The 22,542-nt window shown below is 38.6% G+C and overlaps 1 protein-coding gene across 1 annotated transcript in view; it reads left to right on the top strand.

Moving 5' to 3' along the window:
• Nucleotides 1-22,542, top strand: part of ZNRF2 (zinc and ring finger 2) — a 55,717-nt gene that overhangs the window by 11,677 nt on the left and 21,498 nt on the right. Inside the window, exon 2 of the mRNA XM_048952218.1 lies at nucleotides 18,041-18,136. Coding sequence (XP_048808175.1) covers nucleotides 18,041-18,136 — 96 coding nt within the window. The remainder of the gene's footprint in view (nucleotides 1-18,040; nucleotides 18,137-22,542) is intronic.

Here is a 22,542-nt window from a genome sequence, read left to right as displayed (position 1 = left end):
CATGTCATCGTTGTAGTACCTGTCTAAGTGCGCTTTGAGCTGGTTTAACAGCAGATTGATGATCAAGGAAAACCGGTTCAGTGTTCAGTTACTCCCCAAGGCTCAACAGAGGCTGGCCTTAACCCGCAGAAGGCCGCCTCGGGCAGCCCACGGCCCGTTCAGCACCCGCGCCCTGGACAGCTCCGGCAGGAGCCCCTCCAGGCGCGCTGCAGCCGGCGGGCAGAGCAGGTGCGGGGCGCTGAGCTGCGCTGGGGCCTGCGGGAGGCTCTTCTCCAGTCCCAGCTGTACAAAAGGCAGCTTTGACAGCTGCCATGAGGTGGGCTGGATAAACTTTCTCTGGAAGGCTCAGAAGTTTAACTAGCACACTTACAGCTCATTTGTGATTTCGTTTGTCTCAGGAGAGAAATTTCTTGTCAGCTTTTACAGACATTGGCAATCTATTTTCTTATTATTAGTTTCACTTTTTTTTTTTTTAATGTAGCTTAAGGACTTCCTGTGGGTAGATTTCACTCTTCCTACTCAAAGTTTTGTTAATCTTGTAGTTTCAACTGTGCTCTGCTGCCTGTTTCCTTCTAATAAGTGGAAGCAGAAAAATGAAAATACAGAAATTTTTTTGTTGTTGTTATCATGCTATCTTTGACACAGTATGACATCCCTTTTTTAAAGTGGAATGAATGAAATATTTGACTTTAAAAGTTAAAAATTTGGAGGAACTTCAAGGTAGGTGAATCCGATATGTTATGAATTAATGTAAGAAAAATGCTTTGAGCTGTATGAAGCTCACTGAGGGATTAACCTTTCGAAATAACATCAGTTTTTCATGACGAGGTTAAAATTCAGAAATTAGTGTTCTAAAGTACTTCTGAAACAGATAATTTTGCATTCTGTAGTGCTGAGATCAGGTCCATCATTTATGTTGCAGAAAAAGAGCGAAACATGTAAATATTTAATTTCACTTAATAGCTTTCAAAGCCAGGATGGAAAACACAACAATATGTTGATTCATGTGTGAAAGGAGGGTCTGTAAAAACTTCAGTGATCTTTTTGCTTTTTTTTTTTGTGACCCCTGCATGCTGAGAGCTGTGTGGATTTTGGTATTTTGTTTGTTCCTATTGTTAAGTGCAGTTTATTTAAGATGCATGCTTTTTTCTGACTGTTATCTTTTTAGAAATGTTGCAGGGTTTTCCCTAGGGCTGAGAGTCATAAAGTAAATATTTCCTTTTTACACAGAAGTGCTTTTGGTATATTGCTGTGCCATTACACTTGCTTCTGTTAAGAACATCAGTAGCTTTGTTCAGTTTACTAATAAACCTATTAAAAATGAAGCCATGTGATAGTGATAGAACAAGGGGGGATGGATTAAGATGGGAAGATTTAGGTTAGGTATTACAAGGACATTTTTCACTTATAGGGTGGTGAGGCACTGTAACAGGTTGCCCAAGGAGGTTGTGGATGCCCCATCCCTGGAGGCATTCAAGGCCAGGCTGGATGTGGCTCTGGGCAGCCTGGTCTGCTGGTTGGCGACCCTGCCCGCAGGAGGGTGGTTGAATCTAGATGATCTTTAAGGTCCTTTTTACCGCAGGCCATTCTATGATTCTGTGTATTTCTTCCTCTCCCTCCCCACTGGAAGAAAGAGTGAATTTTGTGGGGAAGAATGAGTTCTGATTTTGTTATTCCAATTGTTGGAATATATGCATTTCAACTTAAGAGGAGGGAGGAGAAAGAAAACACCATAACTAGTCAGTGTTATTTTTCTCACTGTCCTGGAAGAGCTCTAAGTCAGTTGTCACTTGTTCGGCAACTTGGCCCACAGCATTGAGAACTGGATGATCTTTACGGTCCCTTTCAACCCAAGCCGTTCTTTGATAACAACTTACTGTTAACCTTACTTAGGATGGGCCTCTGCCATGTATCTGGGTACTGAGGCAAGCTATTGGGCAGTAGCTGGAGTTGCCTTCTATTTTTTGGATTTTTTTTTCCCTTTAAATTTGATTGGAGGTATTGTATATAACACATCTTTATTGTGAATGTAAGATTTTTAGTGAAGTCATATTCTACAAGGTATTTCCCTAGTACTGTGGTTTCTTAGGTTTGATGAAGGAAGTTTTGTTCCCTGCGTAGTTAAAGAAATGTATGAAGATTGAATAGGGAATGAAACAAAATTCATACTTGCTTGCACTGAGGGGGCATGGTTAAGAGGTGAAACCCAGCATCTACATTTATATTGCATTTTATACTTGTTTTTTTCACTGGCTTGTCTATAAATCTAGTAGTACTATAGGAGACTTTCTTTTTTCTTGCTGTACTTTCGTTTTCTTTCAGCAAAACTGTCCCTGAGGGAATGGGATTGATAATAAAGGTTATAGTAACTGATAGCTTTATAAATTGCTTATGTACAAGAAGCCTGTCTTTTTAAAACAAACAAGAAATAACTTTGTAGCTGTTCATATTAATACATTTGAGATCTAATTTTTTTCATCTAAATCGATCTTGTATATACACAAGACTGAGCCTTTGTTCTTTCCACAAGATTAATGGATTAGAAGACTGTGTTGTTTTTTGGTAATTTGAATGTATTCCAGAAGGCTTGCTATTTTATTTTGCTGGATTGGTTTATGACAGACCAGGCTAGGTCAAGAGTGAAAAAAAAATAACTTCAGGCTTTACAATCATACTGGTGTTGCAGGTAGAGTAACCTGCGGAGATAACATAAGCATGTCTGAAATGTTTCTCTTTTCTGAAGAGCTTAAATTAACTTTTTTTTTCCCATGAAGTGTTACTATTGTATGTTACTTGAGTGAAAAAAACCTAGCTGATAGTATGAAAATATTAGTTTATCTCAACATCTAGAGCGATTTACGTGAATTTTGTTGGGCAGAATCCTGACTAATGAATTGAAGTTTTTATTTTTCTTTTTGAAGGTCATCGTTAAGTGCTTTGAACTCCATTCCCTAACTTGTCTTGAATCCAAAAGCACTTGCTTTTGTGTAAATATTTAATTCACATGTGTGTTATACAACCCTTCTACACGCATCTTTGTTTTGGTCACAGTTTTAGCTAAGGATCAGTTTTACACCAAGAGCAGAATTTCAGTCTGCCCTACCAAGTTTTGTGGAAAGTACCAGGCGACAGCATGTCAGACTGAGGTCTTTTGTTAACAGAACAAGTTCAGCATTCACTTGTTCTCAGGCTTGAGCTGGAGGATCTCCCTGAAAGATTAGACAGCTGTTAGTCTTCTGTAGCCTTCATACTGCCCTAGGGAGATGTCTTCCAAAACAGAAACTGCTGTTGTAGATTATAGGATTAATAGAATGAATGGTACAATATCTACACAGTTCTAGAAAGCAAAGAAACAAGTTTAAATGGTATTCTCACTACACAGCACAGAAATTGTACTGACTCTTTTGTTCCTCACAGGGGGGGAAAAAAAAAGCAAAATAAAAATCACAACACAACAACAGTAAAAGGAAATTTATTTTATTGACAGATCTCCCAGTTTACTGATTCCTAATTTGATGCAACTGCTGGAAAGGTCAGGTACAGCTAGACCTCCACAAGGGAGGAAAATAGTGTGCTTTTGTAAAGATCAACAGGAATTTTAGGCTTCTTTTGGGAACTTTTGGATGTTCCTGAAGATGCTAGTTGATAACTATAAAAGATCATTTATTTATTTATTTATTTATTTATTTATTTATTTAATGTTTCAGGATTAAAGAAGCCTGGAGGCATAGGCTATTTTTCATATGTCCATGCCTTAATACTCAGCAGTATTCTTCCATGAATGGAAGAACTGGAACAGATCTGTTGTTTTGTTTTTTTTTTTTCCCCACTGGAGTTCAATGACTGCTGTTTGGCTTGATCTCAGGAATTTGTTGGTGGCCATAGTGTGAGATTTACCAAAGTTGCTGTTATTGCTTACACTTGTGTGCAGTGAGCTTGCCTTCTGAGGGCATCTGTAAAGAAAGGTGTGGATTTAGGTTGATGTCCATGTGGGAAAGGGTTACTTTGACATAAGTAAGAAATAAGAAAACATTTTGAAAATTAGCAACAAGGTTTAAGAGTGAGACAGTTATCCGTTGAGAGTGTAATGGGGACATTTCTTTTATAAACCCTTAAAGGATGTCTTCTGTATACTGAAACAGAAACTCTTTAATACATCCCTTAGTTGAAGGAGGGAGATCTGAATTGAAATGCCTATAAATAATGCTGGTTCTTTGCAATTCTTAAAACCTGGTCTGTGAAAGTAACAAATCAGTAGGTGATTACTTAAGGGTAAACATACACATATATTTCGTGTGGAGAATTGGTCTTTAATTGAAAGTTCCTTTTCAGAACTACAGTGGTGATTTGTTGGTTTTCCATAGAAGACTTTGAGAAGTTGCAATATTTATATTTTTAATCCTAGAATGAAAGGCTACAATGAAAAAATTCAAGTAAATCTCTCTAATCATTTTGGTGTTAAGTTACTAGTATTGTCTAACTTGGGGGTTTGGATCTCTGAGTAATGATGGAAGGTTGATAAATTAGTTTTAGTGAGTACCTCACACTTGGAGAAAAAAAAAAAAGAAGCAGAAATTAGAAGAGAATGAAATCCTAGTTGCTTGAGAGTGCCTATGTGTTCTGTTATTTAACATGCATTATGGAAGGTTTTTGTCTTTTAAGTAAATTGCTGGCAGCTGAAGTGCATCTGTAACACGTGCTTTCTTCATTATGTCATCCTTGTTCTAGAAATACACAGTCTTTTTCATTTGATTGGCTGTGGTTTCTTTTTCTTGTTTTTAATTTTTTTTTTTTTTTAACAATGCAGGTGTTCATTTCACCTCACTTGTCTTTGCCCTCTAGCTGCTGTTTTGATCCCATCGGTGTCTGACTGGTTTAGCCTCTGCTGGCAGGCCAGCTAAACCAGCAGTGTGCAGTGGGAAAGCTTAAAGCAATGCTTGCTCAGACTGGCTTCTCACTAGTTGACAGGCATGGACAGGAATGGACAGCAGGAACAGAGGAAATAGTGCTGCTGAGAGGCAAATGTAAGGTGAAGGAATGAACACATAAAATGACCAAGAGGTGTGCAAACTTAAACTTGGGCATTGTTTATGGCGTCCTAAAAGGGTTTTGAAAAATTTTTTTGTGCATTTAGTTCCTTATATTCTGTTTGGTCATTGTTTTTAGGGAACTACAAAAGAGCCTTCCTCTCCCTTTAGGTAAGGCTCTGGTTACGACAGCAATCTTATGTGGTAGGTAGTGCTAATCTGTGTCATGGTTTGCTTCTTCTGTTACCCTTGTCTCAATGTCATGGGAGGCAACCAGGCACTTTTATATACTGTAATACCTAGAGACTTACAAGAATCACCTGACTTGCTATGTAAGCTAGGACAAGTTTTACTGCCTTTCTAATGCGGATATTTCTCCCACTGTAACCATTGTTTTTCCTTGTCTACTCTAGTATGTGGGTTCTGCAAGGGATGGGCTAGTGCGTATGTGCAAACACACACACAGCACTTGGCACACTGTGGCCCTGATGATATAAAGACTTCCCAGAATATAAATTACGATTGGTCTTCAGCCAGTTGGAAAAAAACAAAAAACAAAAAGCCCAACCCACAACTTTTTAAAACTTTAAAAATATAACTTGTTAGCATACTGTAGTTTGTCAGTCTCAGTATTCATTATTAAGTATTAAACAGACTCAAGTCAGATCATGTTTGAAGTTGTACTTCTTCAATAGATAACATAGCTTCTTTTACTTTCAGTAATATTATGGATAAGTACTGGAGGCATATCCTTGTTTAAACGGAAGCCATAATTGGATAAGTGAAAGCATTTTACTTAATGTATTATTACTCAATCTGATGAAAAGTCAAAACACCTGTCATTTGAACTAATTTGTTCCAATTGCAGTCTATTGTGTTTGTGTATTCTTGCATATGAGCATTTTTTAGCATGATCTAGTCAATGTAAACAAGGTGTTTCTGTTCTGAGAGTAGGTGTTTAAAGTAAGTATGCATAAACAAATTTCTAAGCAGACAATTTTGACGGGTAAACCAATGCAGCAGGTATAAATCGAGGAAAACATTCAGTAGCATTCTCTGCAATGATCATTTAAAGCACAAGTGATGCACAAAATATTTATTTTGTTCAAAAAGAACAGTTACTTCAAAATTGGCCTCTCATTTACGGATATTCTGTAAGATTTTGCAGAATATGGCGTGGATGTTGCATATTCTCTAAAAGATAAGAAAAAAACTGGAAATATAGGCAGATCTGTAGTGATTGAATTGCTGCAGCATGAAAATTAACAGCTTGATTTTCCTTTACTTTTAATGACAACAGCGAAGAAAACTTAGTTGGGGGTGTCACTTGTTCTGTCTTTTCCTGAACCAATTATGTCTCCTCTTTACTCTTTCTCCTCTGAGGCATTCTGCATGCTTTCTTCATTTTGATATTTCCCCTAATATTAAAATGTTCCATCTTAGAAATAGGTGCTTTTACAAAGTTAGTAATTATAAAACTTCAGTATTATTCCAACTTAAAAACCTGCTCTCCCATTTTATTAAGCATTTGTTATGGACTCTCTTGAAACTGTACTTTTAATAGGTAAAATTGAATGACAGTATGCTAAATTTAACTGCAACTATCTGTGATACGTAATTATGCTGTTAAAATATGAAATGTTGTTTAGAGTTAATATTTAAACTCTGAGAACATCCCATGTAACAACTTAGCTTCTTATTTACATTGATTCTTCCCAGTTGTACTCTCTCTTATATTTTATGCTGACTTTTTTTGGCATTGATTGGTTCTCCCCTTTTTTCTTTGTCTCTGCTACCTCTATTTCTGCAGGAACAAGTAGGTTATTGGTAAGTATTTCAACTGAATCAAACTTCACAAAGTTTTGCCTTAGTGAGGACTTCTTGTATCCTCACTTATTTTGGTCAAAACTTTGTAGACAGCAGACCAGTTGTCTGTAAATGCTGTGCTTTCTCAGGTCTCCATTATCACCTTGTTTGTGTAGTAGAACAATAGTATTCAGATTCTCCAAGAAACTTTGTCTTCTGCATGCTTTCAAGCAGCATCCATATCTGTGCTGTCCTCTAAGATGCTGCCTTCTCCAGGGGCTTGCTCCCTCCTTCCTTTCTGCTGCCTTTCAAGTGCAGTGTTTACTTTGTCTCTCCCATTCTTTTTTTTCCCCGTAAGGCCTTAAATGCATTTTGGCTAGTTTGCTCAGAAGACTTCTCTGCATCTGACAAGATGCTCCGTTTCACGTGTTCAGTTTAGTCATACTTGTCAACCATTACTCAGCCATTTTCACATCATACCTCTTTCCTTTTAGCTATCATTATATATTTTCTCAGCATGATATAGCCACCCTCCCCTCTCTTATTATCATGCTTTGTGTAATTTTAATCAGATTTGTTGCTTTGTACATTGCAGTTTTTTTGAGACTTTTACTTCTGTGCCTTTTCAAAATCTAGGACTTCATACTTTCTTCTCATCTTGGAGTAGCTCTTCCTATGCTTTTAAATTGTGACTTGTAATGAAAGCATTTTCCTTAATCTGAGCGTATTTGTCAAAATACTGGCCTTATGGACACTGTGAAGAATGTGGGTAAAGACAGACTGGTTCCCTCTGCATAAGAATAATGTCACTGTCTTGCTGAATTACTTCGTCACTCCAGAAGAGAACAGTAGAATGCTGTTACCCTGCCTGACTTTCCCAACTTACATTGTGAAGTGATGAGTGGAAAGAGGCCTTCTTTTGCACGTGTTTGAGGAAAATATGGCTCCAGGGAATAAGAAAAATGTGAGGGAGTTGGAAAATTAAGGAAAAACAAAACAGCCTTAGGTTTAGGAGAGATTAGGAATGAGAGAAAGGAATTTGGATCTTAAACAGTGATAGATGAAATAGGAAAAAAGTGGTGGGGATATGTAGTATTTACTAAATATGAGTTTTAAGTACTTCCATTTACATGAAATTTTCAGACCTCCAGCGTGACTTGCAGTGAGTTATTTAGCATCATTTGGTATTGGAAAAACTAAGCTTGCTTGCTAAGTCAATCCTGCCTACAACATACAAATAAAATGTTAATGTCCAGAACTATTGACTGTGAGTGTTTCTAACTACTTGTTTTTCTGAATTACATAGTTCACTGGGTTCCAGAATGTGTCCAAGTTAGCTTAACTGCATATTTAGGCAACTTTGTTGTCCTCCGCACATCTTCACAAAATTATTTCAAGGTAGCGAGAGCCTCACTTGTGTACACCAGCTTCTGAGATGAAGAACTCATTTCTTCCCACATAGCTAGCATTACTTGGCAAGTGCAGATATATGGAGACCTCACACTTAACTCTCTTTCTGAAGACCTGATGATGGGCAGACATGAGAGAGGAAACATTACCTTCCTTTGTTCCCCTTAAATCAGATTTTGGAAGGGAGTTATTACACCTGTATGAAAGAGAGCATGCTCATTTGGCCTTTCCACTCACCTACCTCCTATTGCTATAGGAATCAGTGGTGTTCATCTGGGGAAGGTGTTGCAGGTAAGTAAAGTTTTTAGTCCCTGATTGATAGGGTATTTATCATATGCAGCAATTCAGAATATTTGGATTTTGACTGCATGTGCAATTTTTTTTCTTACAAAGACTGCTGTAGCTTGGTCTAGCCTTTAAATCTACTGAAAGCACCCCCCCAACACAAGTTTATGCTCATGCTTGTCTTTTCTTAAGCTGCTTCTGTTCCATTAAGAAACTTGTGATGTGGATCTGATGGGAGATTTGACCTATCTGAAGCACAATTAATTAATGTGGTACAAGTCACAGTAAAAATGGTTCTTGTTACTGTGTTTATAAACTTGAAAATGCATAGACCCACTTGCAGTTTTGACAAAGGAGATGTGAAGTCTGTCATCTGTAGGGATCTGTAGTCAGTGTAAATGGTGGAATGAGAAGGACAGTGTCCAACCATACACCTCTCACACAGTTGGAGCTGAGAATTCTTCCCTCCTCCCTTTGTTGGGTTCTTGCATTGATCTAAAACATCAGTCCTATAAAATTGTTCCTCTAGGAACAGCTTATTTTTGTGTTAAGAAATGAAAACAACTTTTCAATAGATCTTTCCCACCTCCAATTTTATCTTCTGGTTTGCAAGGTATTTAGTGTAGGGCTTTTCACCATTCCATCTCTCCTCTGGTGATTGTATTTATTGTTCTTCACTTTCTAAAAGCACTCAGCTATCAGTTACAATTGTCATCATGCTTTAACATTGGCATTAGACACCTCAAGTTGTGCAGCTGATAAAGGCTTTACTCCTGAGTAAGAAAAAGGCTTGTTCAATTCCTGTTCTTCGTTCTGATTCTGTTCTGCATTATTTTGCCAGTGATTGCTATTGGATATATCACCTGATTAACAGGATGAAGGGAGTTAATTTGTGTATTAAGATTGTCCATCGTTGAGTTTTGCTTAGGAAATGAAGTATTATCCAAACATCTGCTCTGGTTTTTCTGTTGGCTCCTGTAAGTTTGTCCTTAAATAAAATGTTTCGTGCTTGTTCATTTCTTTTCCCATTTCATATATTCTTCCCTCTTCCACTGAATGCTGTGGGAGCTTTAAATGAGAAAATAGAAGATTCCTTGTTTTCATCAAAAAGTTTGCACATGTATTTTCTTCAGTTTCACAGCACAAACAGAGAAGAAATTGCTATAGCTTATGAGTACAAATCAGTAAGTGCTGAGAGGAACAAATTATTTGTGTTCAATCAGGTTCAATTTTCTAAAGTGATAGTTTGGAACTTTTGTATTGCCTTCTTTGTGTCTCTATTATTTTCTACTTCTTTCTGGAACTGGAGGAAGTACTTCTTTATTTCTTTCTGTCTCCAGAAGTCTTTCCAGGTGGTGCTGTGTTCTCCCAGCTTAAGCTACTGACAGCGTAAGGAAGGACAGAAACCAAATGATAATTTGTATCCTTTCTCCCTTATAGAAAGAACTCTTCTGTATAAAATGACAAACTTTTCATGTGGTCACTTGTACTGGTAGCTACAGCATTTAGAAATCTTCACTCAGAGGGTTCCTTGGAATTGGTATTGCATTCCTTTTTTTTTAATCTTCTAGCTTCTTAAACGTAGCTTTAAAAAAAAAGTGCATGTTTTCTGTTCTTGAATTTAATGTGAAATAATCTCTCTTTGAGAATAAGATTGCCAGGTTTTGTTAGTTTTGTACATGAAAGCACATTGCTTCAAGAAAGCTTCATAGTTTTTTAAGGAATTACTCATTCTGTCTTTCCATTTCAGCTGGCTGAGAAGGAAAGAAGAGAACGTTCTGTGGGCAAATAACTCTGATGTGGTGTCTTGATTGGATTTATTTTCTTTTTTTCATTAAGTATTACAGATTGGAGTACAGAAGGGTGTAACAGAAGCTTGACTTGACCAGTACTTTTGTTACTTTAGCAGTAGTCTGAATTATTTCTCTCTCTTTTTTTGCTGTTCCTAGAATCTTATTTGGTAGTCCTGTACATGGTTACATGTGAAACAAAAAAGTGAAAGTAGAGGCATTATACTTGCACAACATGGATATGTTATTCTGTTTGATATTCCTATCAACTAACTTCGAGAATATCATCTAGATGGAAAAGAGGGTGGATGCAGAAATAGAAGGAAAAACTCCTGTATCTGTTTCGAGAGAGCAATTCAAGCATTTAGCAGTGGCCTACATAGGTCTGTTTCCAATGTTCTTGGGGAGCACTTCAAGAAATGAAATGCAGTACCAAACTTCTGAGATCTGGGGGCAAAGCTGCATAGAATTCAGCACCGTTTTTGACTCATTAGAAAGATGTTCAAGATTTCTCAAAAACAAACAAACAGAAAAACCCCACTACATGACAGATACTGAATTTGAGGGGAAATAAAACAACTGCCACCACCATGAAACTGGACCACTGGACCTGGCTTGTAACAAGTCTGCTGGGGATTCACAGATTGCTGATGGGTTATGAATGGAATGACACAACAGTCGGTTTGTTTACAGGATAAGCATGCACATATGTAAAGGATGGATGGATACATCCTTCATTCACTATTGGTGTCAGCTGAACCGTACGATAGGTAACTAGTCATTTCTACATAGGACTTAGAAAGTCTTAGCCTGAAAGCTCTGCCCAATTTTGGAAACACAGTATTTAAAAATTGGACAGAGTCCAGAGGCAGCAATAGAAATGAAAGTTTTTAGATAGCAGAGCCTATGTGGAAAGATTAGAGTAACTGGTTTTGTGCAGGCTAGAGGAAAATGATGAGGAGCACATGTTTTGTAGCGGGAGCATGTATTTTGTCATAAGGGACAGTTACCAGGTGGTTTCTGTGTCTGCTGAACGCATAAGAAGTAAATGATCTCTTTTTGTAAGAGAAGGCTGTCAGACATAAGGGAAGATTTTCTAACGCTCTAGGAATAGGTGATCAGCATTGCAGGTTGCCTAGGTTGACTGTAAAATCTTTCGCTAGTGAATTGTTAAGGGTAGATTAATTCCTCAAGGTACAGTTACCCAGTTTCCCTGCTCGGTATGAACTTGGTGACCTCTTGAGGCCCTTAATAACAATGTTTCTCTGACTGTGTAAGGTATTCGCCATTATAATGGGGAAGGACCTTTTGTTTTTGTTTTATCTTAAGAGTTGTTATGCAGGCTTTATTTGCATGACAGTATTCTTGCATACCATCATATTTACTGGATGCTGTGCCTCTAGATTGCCTGTACTTATTTCCCTGAATTCCGAAGGACAAGTGCAAATATGTAAGTAACATTTGCCAGGCTTCTTAATTCTCAGATACGTTTTATAAAAGTACATGTATGTAAATCTTTCTCTTTGTTTATGTCTTGCTTAAATGTAAACTGAGATGATTTTTTTCCATCTAACTTGAAAACATGCATATAGAAACTTGCCTTTGTTAGGTATTTATTTTTAAAGGACAATAAGTATTGCTATGCATTTAGTTTGGTTTTAGCAATGTCCTTGTTGAGACTTTGCTGCTGAAAGTTCACTTGGGTCAGACTGAGGCTGTCTCTTTGGTTCATGTTATTCATGGTCGCTTCTTGCTACTACTGCTTAACATTAACCAAAAGGAACATCCATTCTTCTGTGCAGGTCTAACACTGCTTTACGATTTCCTTTATATGCAGCTCAGCGGCGCTGCACTGTGCCGTCTGGAAGTTGTTTTGTTGTTTGTTTGTTTGTTTTTTAAACTTTTTTCCTCCTACTCCAAAAGTGATGAATGCCAAAACGTTTCTTGGGAAAAAAAAATATTGTAGAGATTGAGGAGCTTATCATTTGTTGGATTGGTTTTGTTTGCTTTGCTGTTTGCTGAACTGCAGGCAAAACAGTCTGTTTGCAAAGCAAGGCAAACACAGCAAGATATCAACAAAAGGTTGAAGTTGGTATGGATACTGTGAGTGGCCACCCACCAGCCTGTCCTTGCAGACAGTTTCCAAGCCTGCTAGAGATAAAAATTATGAGTTCTGTAGATGGAAGTGAGAAATGGTGGGATTTCTTGACTACCTGTAGGTTCATTTGCAAAAGATAGCAGTCTGATCAAAGTGATAGATACAGGGGGGAGTGAGTGAGAGAATTCACCTCTGAGTACTGAATTCCTGCTATTTAAGCAAGTTCAGTTATTTCAAACTTTCTCTGCCACCTTGAGATTTTCTTGTCCCTTCGCTGCAACCTGCTGTTCTGTCTCTGTTCTTGTAACTCTGCTTTTTTCCACAACTGTGGTTTTGTTGTAAGTAATGTGTTACTTTCAGTACTGTACTCAAGGTAGTGAAGCTCAGTGTGAGTTTGTAAGAATTTTTCTGTCTCGTGTGTGTTAAGTATGCACTTGTTGGCTAGCTGTGTGTGCTAGTTCAGATTTGGTACTCAGTTCTTTCCTGCTGTACAGAAAGAAAATGAGAATGAGAAAAGGAGTGCAAGCTGGCTCTTCCCTAGTTTACTACTTTATTGCAGGTAATGTTTTCTACAGTGTGAGACAAAAGGGCAGCTTTGCCATGATATGCTGACCTAACAGTGACCTAATACAAGGGCGATAGTGGCTTGTCTTTAAAGAAATAAAGCATGCATCCCACTTTTTAGCTTTCCTGAGCCACATTGAGGGAAGAGGAATTGCCTTAAACTGCGTATGTGTAAACTGTTCTGAAAGTAATGCTTCCTATTTATTTCCATGGAAAGTACAGTGAATACAAAGAGCATAATAACAGTACTTCATAGAATAAATTCTCAGCTACCAAACTATTTTTCAACACATTCCACCCCCATTAGCTATGCGTTCTCACCAGTGATGAGCAAGAGCCTGCACAGTGGGCTCATAAAATAAATAAATAAATAAAAATAATAATAAAATAAAAAATCTGCCCTAGTGGAGGTGACCCACTGTTGCCATTGCTGAATCATGCCACCCAGTGCCTCACTGTGCTCACATCCGCTGGTTGGTGTCCAGAAATGTTTAGCAGTCATTAATGAATGTCACTGAGTGCCTTTTTTCTGCATGGAGGAATTCAATCCCACCCCATCGCTTCAACTGCACTTCCATGTCAGATGCCATTCTGTCAGACTGCCCCTCTGCTGCCATCTGTCACACGGCAACAACATGTAATGGGATATTGGTGGGAAGGTTCAGCCTCTGCTGCCGTACCACCAGCATCTGTCTCTAATGTTGTGGGCCAACATCATAAAACAAGAGGCATTACTTTCAGAGCAGCGCTTGTAAAATACATAACATAAGTTATGTATATAAGCAACAAACTTATCTTAACCATTTAGTAATTTTTGAAAAACAAACAAGAAAAGGGGCAACAAACATAATATCAGTGGAGTACTTGACCTTGTTTTTGTGAAACCAATGCATCAATCTAATTTGATGGCAGGGGATAGTGAGATCTTTGAAATTCTACTCTTGTGCTTCATCCTTGACAATAGTACGTACCGCCGGAGAGCAGTGCCACGAATAAGGGGTGATGGTGAAATGAGGAGCAGTGAGTGGCTGCTACATGGGCTGGGCCATGGATGGGACATGACTGAGATAAAGGATGCTGAGAAACTGGTAACTTTGTGCGAGTTGTATTTTCATCTGGAACTGTGTGTCGTGCATTGTGCTATCCTTGTTAGCTTGTGTCCGTATAGGTGAGAAAGTAATTAATTGCAATTCAGAGTTTTCGCAGGACACTTCACCTGATGCCACCTCATCTGATGACTACATCCGCTTTGTCCTCCAAGTGGCTGTGAATACTTTATCTGTGAAACTCAGTGAAACAAGCCATGTAAAGAGCAAGTTACTTCTAGCTAGTCGCTGATTGTTGAAGTAATGTGAAACTTTCATAAATTTATCGGAGTTGTTCGTTGAAACTGGTGGTAAAAACAAACAAGGACTATAGATGTTATTATCCTGCTGAGCAAGAGTTCAATAGAGTCTTTGTTCTTATGGAGTACTTAATTGTAAACTGGGTCATGAAACTGTTGCCTTCTGATTTGAGAGAAGATGGGAAAACACCAGCTTTTTTAGGACTTGAACTGGTGTTTTGAGTGATGAATGTTCACTTATTTATCTTTTAAAGTACTCTTAAATATATGTGTCTAACTTCAAAATAACTTGTTTGGGGTTGCTGGAGAAGTTGGAAATACCAATATCCTTCACACAAAGCATGCACTGTGCATCTCTAGACCTAAATCCAGAAGCTAGTGATTACAACAGAACAACGTGAGGGAATGACAACTGGGATTTCATTTGCTTTAGAAAATGTTTCAGTAGATGTTGAAAGTTCAAGGCACTTTCTGTGCTCTAATGGTGGTCTCTGGCTCACAGCTGATGCTAGTCAGTGGAAAAACATATTTTCACGAAGATACCTTTACCAGTGGCTGTTAGTTTGGTCCAATGGTATTAGTTAAGTGTAGTGTCCTCTACCTTTGGAGTTCTTTACAGTGTTGTTCTGTGTGCTAAGTACAACTGTAGCAGTTGGATATCCCAGACTTGCTGCGTCAAGAGGATGTCTGTACTTGCTTACCTGTTACCTTCAGATCCCCCTTGATACTGAACATGTTATGAGACACCATATTGTTAAAATATAGGACTTAAGGACAGACAAACAGTAGCACATCATGGTTTTGACTGGAATAGAATTAGATTTCTTCATAGAGACTAACGTGGTGCTGTACTTTGGAGTTAAGGTGAAAGTAGTGTTGATAGCACAACAGTGTTTTAGTTACTGAGCAGTGCTGTACAGAGGCAAGGGCATTTCAGTGAGGGGTCTTTTAAGGGGCACAAGGAGCTGGGAAGGGACAGATCTTGAACAACTGACCCAAACTGGCCAAAGGGATGTTCCATACCATGTGCTTAGTAAAAGCTGGGCTAAAGGAGGAAGAAGGAACATTCAGAATGACTGTGTTTGTCTTCCTGAGAAACAGCTACGTGAGATGAGCCCCGCTTTCCTGGGAATGGCTGAACATCTGCCTGCCCATGGGAACCGAACAGATAAATTCTTTGTTATGATGTGCTTGCACATACAGCTTTGCTTTACCTAGTGAACTGTTCTTATCTTAACCCACAAGTTCTTGCACTTCTACCTCTCTGACTCTCTCCCATCCCACCTGGGGAAAGCACGTGGCTCTGTGGTGCTGAGCTGCTGCCAGATAAACCGCAGCACAGAAAAAACATATTCAGCTGAGTACTTTAGGGGGATAGCCAAAAAGATCTTTCACAGCTGTCTACTTTTAAGCATAGTTTTAAATTAAAATCTTTATTGCTTTCACTGATGAGTGCTGCCGCTGCTGCTATTATTAATAATGTTATTATATGCTCAGTCCCTCCCTACTTTTCTTTTTGTATGTAAGTCTTCCATACCAGCATTCCTGGAAGAAGTACCTTTTTAAAAAACCTATTAACTTTAGAAGTGGTTCTGAAAACCTCTTGATGATTTTCCTTTGCCCCTATGCTTCTGCGTAGACATGCCAATGACTCTAGGGAATAGCTCAAAGGGTTTTGTGCAGAAAGCAGACATATCCTGTTAATGACTGTCCCACTGCTTAACTAGCCATAAACATAATTGCTAACCTGCTGTAATGCAAACACATCCTTCTGGCCCAGCAGGGCTGTCTGCAGCGTATGAGGAAGTTGCATGCTTTTCACATCAGAACAAGTTGTCAGTTATGCCGCAGAGAAGCATGTGAATGAGAATAAGGGATGAGTCTTAGGAGTTTTCTTGGCTGTGACTAGACTTAAAAGCAATCAAATGCATTTGGCTGATAACAGTCGAATTTACCCCTAGGTCACTTTCTGAGGAAAAATGTAACAAAATGGTCATGGGTGATTTTGAGTCTTTGGAGGACTAAGATACTAATTTAGATTTTAGTCAGGTTGAGCTGCAGCCCTGGGGAAAGATTACACAGTGGCTGAAGCTTTTTTTTTAATTTATCTTTTGTCTGACAAAGCTTTCTCCAAGTAAATAATCCCTTCAACCTGTTTTTCAAAATATGTGATTGGTTGTTTTGTGCTTGTTTAACTGTAGTTGTAACTTGTGTTAATAAATGTGTGAGCTTGGAGAGGCATATTAAATACGTAGAGAGGAGCAATATTTGAAATGAAGTGCAGCACTGAAACAAGAACAAGTAGATGTGAACCACCTACAACTAAAATGAGAAGAATCAGAGCTGTGTTTTATCTCAGGAAGTGGTTTCGGCAGACATGTTCAGTTGCTGCTCAGAGTTCCTCATGTGTTTTGCCAGTTGACTGTTTTGAGTTGCTTCCTATCATCTGTGCCAAAAGCAAGTGCTCTCTTGATAGAGGGAGTGCAATACTTCGGGTCAGTTGCTTCATCTACATCTGAATAATAATTAACAGTAAAGATCAAAATTCTCAGGCATCAGTAACTTGAAAGTGCAGCATCAAGTGATTCAATAGCCTTGGCTGAATTGGTTCATTGTGGGCTCCCAAAAGTGTAAGTTCAAAAGCAAGGGACGACAAAGTAATAGGGAAGCAGACATGGGTGCAGATGTTGGTGGGAGTCACAATAGCCACCTATACGGTATCACTGCTTTTCCTCAATGTCAGTGAAGAAATTTGTATTGAGTATGGGTTTTGATTAATCTCAAGTAGGTATTTTTGCTCTGTGTTGTCTTGTCGGTATGCTTAACAGTTGCTATTCATCAGGATCCCTGCTGGGTGCTTTTTTGTCTCACTTGTGTGTTAACTTTCCTAGCAGATCAAATTCAGTCTACCGCTCATACTTTTTTTTTTTGGTAGTAAAACTTGGTCAGCCAGTCTTGTTCCTTAACTGGAAGACTACTGTCTTTGGTAATGACATAAATTAATAGTCTATGACAAAACTATTTAATAATTTATGCAGTTGCATCACAATCCAGACTGTCTTAGTTAGTCTATATCCTGCATTGCCTCAGGCTTTGACCTCACAAACTGAACTACGTTGTGCTTGGCTGGGATGGGAGAAGTCAAATTCAGTGCCACAGGAAATACTAGTGATGCGGTAGATGAGGTGACACCTCTGAGTGAATGTTTTCCCTGTGCTGCAGACTGGTAAAAGTGGGATGTAAAACAGAGATTCTTTGTTAAATGTTCTGTTCTACTCCTGGTAAAAGTGAAACTTGATTCAGAGCTCATCTAGTCCAACCCTTTCCCCCCTGCCCCTGATAAAGCAGGTAACATGCTTAAATGGTTGAGTGCTCCCTATGCGTCCAATTTCTGTTGTAGTAGGATTGTTACACTCTTCCTTTGGTATTAAGCTGAACTTGAAGTGGTTGTGAAGCTTTACCTTCCAGAAATGGTAACTTGTTAACAACTGGCAACAGATCCATTTGCCAAAGCAGCAGTCTGTTTTGAGGCCTTTGGAAATCAAGGGGATTAAACTCATGTAAGAAATGTCAGCTTTTCATTTTTAACCTGACAGATTTATTTTTTTTATTTTTGGCTTTCAATATTTGCAGAGTATTTATTTATTAATTTTGGCTTGAATGTAAACATTTGCTGCATGGCCAAGTGTACTCAACTTACTTCTTTTTTTCATAGGATTCAAGTGCCCTGTATGTTCAAAATTTGTATCTTCTGATGAAATGGATTTACATCTCGTGATGTGTTTGACAAAACCAAGGATAACCTACAATGGTAAGAAAGAAGTAAGCTGATCATTATTTCTTTATTTTAAACCTTAGTGTAAACAATTTTTTATTAAGATACTCAAGTAACTAATACAATTGACTCAGAAATAGCGTGGTTTTATCTGTAGTTAATTTTTTCAAAATAATTCTTTTGAATGTGTAAAATACATGAAATACATAAAATTATTCTTGGGTGTGTTTTATTCCATTCTTCATCACAAGGTCAGATATTGATCAATGTCCATTTAGTGTCCTTTCTAAAAAAAGTTGATGTATAAATAACCTACAGTGTTATGGACTCACTGACTTCCTTATTCCTTTGCTTTTATGATATCTTAATTGTACTTTGTCTTGGAATAAGTCTTGAAGGATGGTTTGGCCCATCTTGTTCTTTGTCTGGATAGCAATAAAGCATCGGGGACACTGGAACAAAACATTAACTGCAAAAATGATTTGAAATCATATAGTTGTGAAACCCATGTCAAAGTGCAGTATGCAGGTAAATATAGATTTATTTATTTTTTATCCTGTTGTTGCAACATATATTTGAGGAGGTTTGCTTCGTTTAGCAGAGAGTTATGTTTCTTTTTGATCTGGTGGTGGTGGTGGTTGTTTTCATTTAGATTTGGATCGAACAGTTTCCAAGATAGGTTTTTAGAGAACTATGTACAGAGAAATGTTGAACATAAGGGAGAAGCAGACTAGGCAGCCCAGTGAGGGAGGGACAAAGCACTTAGGGTCAGTTTGGATGGAGCAGGAGGAGGCAGGCTGGCAGAGAGCAAGCTCTGGCTATAATCCAACTCATGAGATGCGCACAAATTAGAAGCTGACAGACTGAAATCCTTTGCCTCCACTGCTTCTTACACGTACATGCAAGCACATTCATCCAGTGAACATTTTTGCCCAAAGAAACAGCAATTGCATAACAACCTCTTGATATTTCTGGTTGTGTTCCATTGTACTACAGTGGTGCCATATTCAGCCTGTTTTTTTCCTGCATTGTTTCTCCCAGCTGGCCCACAATTAATTGGAGCTCTTTGAGGCCATCTTGTTATCTTTGCGTAGTCCCCTCAGACAAAAAAGAAACAACAACCCATCTTTATAAATGAGCAGAAATAATCTGCAAAGTGACAAAAGTCAGTTGTGGACAGTATAGTATGAGGTATTATCTGAAACGTGATTTGTTAAATTAGGGCAGTCTCTTATAATAGGAAGTGGTGATATAAGCTTGAAAGGAGAAAACTACATACGTTGGTTTGAGAGACACTTAACTGGAATTATAGTTTCATTCTCATAAACCCTTAATAGAAGTGTGCATTGATCATTTAAATTACAGTTGGTTAGCTTCTGGACCTTCAGACTAAATCTTACAGTATAAAGTTACTTATACTGCAGTGTAAAGAAATTAATATGGCTTCAGAGTTGGGTATCACTCAGTAATTTGGGGCATAATTGGGATCCATTTGAAGAGAATAATGAAAGAAAATTAACTAGCAGATTGATAACTTGACCAAATGCTTCTGTGATTACAGGCCTAGAATTGTATATAAATACCTAAATGATTGCATTTTTTTCCTGTATTTTTGCTGTTTGCCAGTATAAGGAGATCAGTGATGGATCTGTCTTTTTGCCATAAGCTATAGGAAGGGCATCTTGAATTTTGCTTGCAAGAAGAAAAAGTGTTGCTATTGACTTTTGATCTCTTTCCCAAAGGGGATCTTAATCTCTTTATGCTTTATTTTCTCATGGTTATTTTGGGCTCTTGCTGGATATACTCAATTAGACCCATGTAGGCATCATTTGTTTATGTTGGTCGCTGATGGTTTCCTGCTTCTGTCTAGGAGAGAAATACCTACATTTCTTTTACTTGCTCTTCTCTCTTCATCTTGAATTGAAAGTAGCTGAAGGAAGCCTGAGGCTTTTGAGGGTTGGGAGTTGTTTTAAAAATTGGGCAGTTGGATTGAACTGTGTGTATATCTAATCCTGTACTAGTTACGTTTCCTCGTACTGTAAATGTATGAAGATGAGTTGTTCTTTCTAGGAAAAGTCAGGGAGCAAATTGTGCATCTTGTGCGATTTTGAGACAGGCATTCTTTTTAATGCAAGCCTAAGGCATGTAGTCTTCACCAGAAAATGTCATAAGACTGTTTAGTTGTGATTTGAAGCTTAAAAAAACAAAATGAAACAAGTCCTTACAGGCTATTTCTCATTGCTTTCTGAGCTACCTTTGTGTTCTGCTTCTGGCCATAGGAAGAGCCAGTGAACAGCAGTTTGTGGCAGCTGGCTGATTTTTCACGTTTTCTGAAAGAGTGGTCACAGATTTGTCCTAGTTCTATGCTGGAAGTTGTTCTGATTTTCATATAAATAAATCAGTACATTTTATTGGCCTTCTTTTAAAATCGTACGACTTCTCTCCAACAGAGATCTCATTGATTTCTCAGTTTGACATGTACTGAGAACTCTTTTTTCTGTGGAACTTTGTTCCAAGTGTCTCTTAAACTACTTGTGGTGCTCAGACCAGTACATTGTTGTTCTGATACAAAAGCTGTTTACATGGCTGAATTGTAAAACATTGAAAACATTGTGGTGGTTCATGTTAAAGCAAGGCTGTTTAAGACAGTCTTTAGCCATTAAGAATCCTCTTCGTAGTGTTTTTTGCTGAGCTTCTGAGAAGACCAAATAGGTCCTGTGCACTGGCTAGCCACAGGTTGCTAGAAGCCACTTTTATGGAGAAAGTGGATTACTGGCTAGTTGACCTATTCCTTTTGTCGAGTTCATTTGCTCTGTGTGTTTGAGGGGGAGGGGGGGATTCTGTTGAAAACAACTGCTAACGTCATACACAGCCGTACCACTTCTCTTCAGCTTCTCCAGGCACGTCTTCTCCTTCTTGTCTGCAATGGTGAGTAACATGCAGGGCTCACTTAGAGGCAACTCTCAGAGATGCTGCTCATGGAGAGCCCTCTTGGCCTGGCAGAGCTGTTTGCTTGAGTAACACTCAGTGCTTTGGAACCAACTTGCCTTGACCTCTGTGCATCAATTGCATCAATTCCAGCTGCTGAGAGGCAGGTGATTAGACTTAACCTGGTGAAGCGTATGTTTTGAATGCAATTGTAGCTTGGTGTATTTACAGTATGGGTACACTCTTTCATTGGAAGACATTTAAAAATGAGAAGACCCAAGCGAGAGGGCTGCTGGTGTCTTAAAGCAAACTAGTGTTAGCTCTCCTGCAACTAACGCTGCTGAATCCTTTTGAACAAACCTTGCAGCTGGTTCTGTCTGAAGTAATTCTGTTTGTCTTTCTGAAATGCCTTTGTTTGGTTCTCAGGACACTTTGTAAGACTTTATTATTATTAAAGGGCCTCCCTGCCAGCAGGGACTAGCAGGCTGGCAGCCTGCCAGCTGGGGAAGCCAGTGACCCCGGGAGCTGGGAGAGCCAGTCAGCTCCCTGCCTCCTTGGCTGCTCGGCCAGCCGGCCTCTCCTCTCTCAAAAGTTTTCATTGAATTAGCACATTCCTGTGGAATATTTTGGGTTTCATCGAGTCAGCACTTTGCATCGGAACGTTGTTCTACTGGAAACTTTCTCAGCGGGCCTCCTTAGAGCCGTGTGCTCAGGGTAGAGCTGCTTGGCATCAGCGCTGCTTTCTCTTGGGCTGCTCTGTGTTTAATTCAAATATGGCAGTGGGTCTGATTAGCAGCCAGTGTATTTACTGAGCTTTTTGTTCAGGAGAAAAACGTGTGCTAGTCTGATGTTAGGGAATGTTAAGGCATCCGTTGCACAAGCTGCTGGAGGATTTTTCATGACCCAAGGTAACTGCTTTGCAATTTTTCTTTTAGGTTAGCAGGGCTTTCTTATGAAGGGTGTAAATACAGCTAACTCTAAAACAGTTTAAAAGAGGAATGATAATACTGTTTGATGTTTGAGGCCTGCATGAGAGTGAGTTTTGTAATCCTGAATTGGCGTCTGGCAGAGCAGTGACCTTGTTACAGAAGTTATCAACGTGTACGTAACGACTTTAGCATATGTGGTATGATCAATGAGAGATTGGCATAAATCATCCAAAGAACTAAATACAAGTATTTTTTTCAAATATTCTTTGGGAATTAGACTTTTTTTTTTCTATCACAAGTTGTATTGGTTTTGGTTTTGTGACTGTGTCAAAAGCTTTGGGTTTTGAACTTACTCAGCTGATACTGCTCAGTAGAAGGGAAGAGAAAGATTGCACCTTAACTTAGCTTTTGAATCACTGAGATCTGTGATTCTGGTAGTTCTGTCTCTGCAGTGATGTCTTTTCCTTGGTTACATCTGTACTGAAAAAAAGGAGGGTATTTTACCCAGCGGCTCTCTCTCCTGTTGCTCAGAAAACATCAGTGTGAAGAAAATAAGAATTACCAACTTCAAGTTCATGTCCCTGC

Source organism: Lagopus muta, chromosome 7, assembly GCF_023343835.1.
Source record: "Lagopus muta isolate bLagMut1 chromosome 7, bLagMut1 primary, whole genome shotgun sequence".
Taxonomy (NCBI): Eukaryota; Metazoa; Chordata; class Aves; order Galliformes; family Phasianidae; genus Lagopus; species Lagopus muta.
Note: the sequence above shows the minus strand (reverse complement) of the source record. Positions and strands in the feature narration are given on the sequence as shown.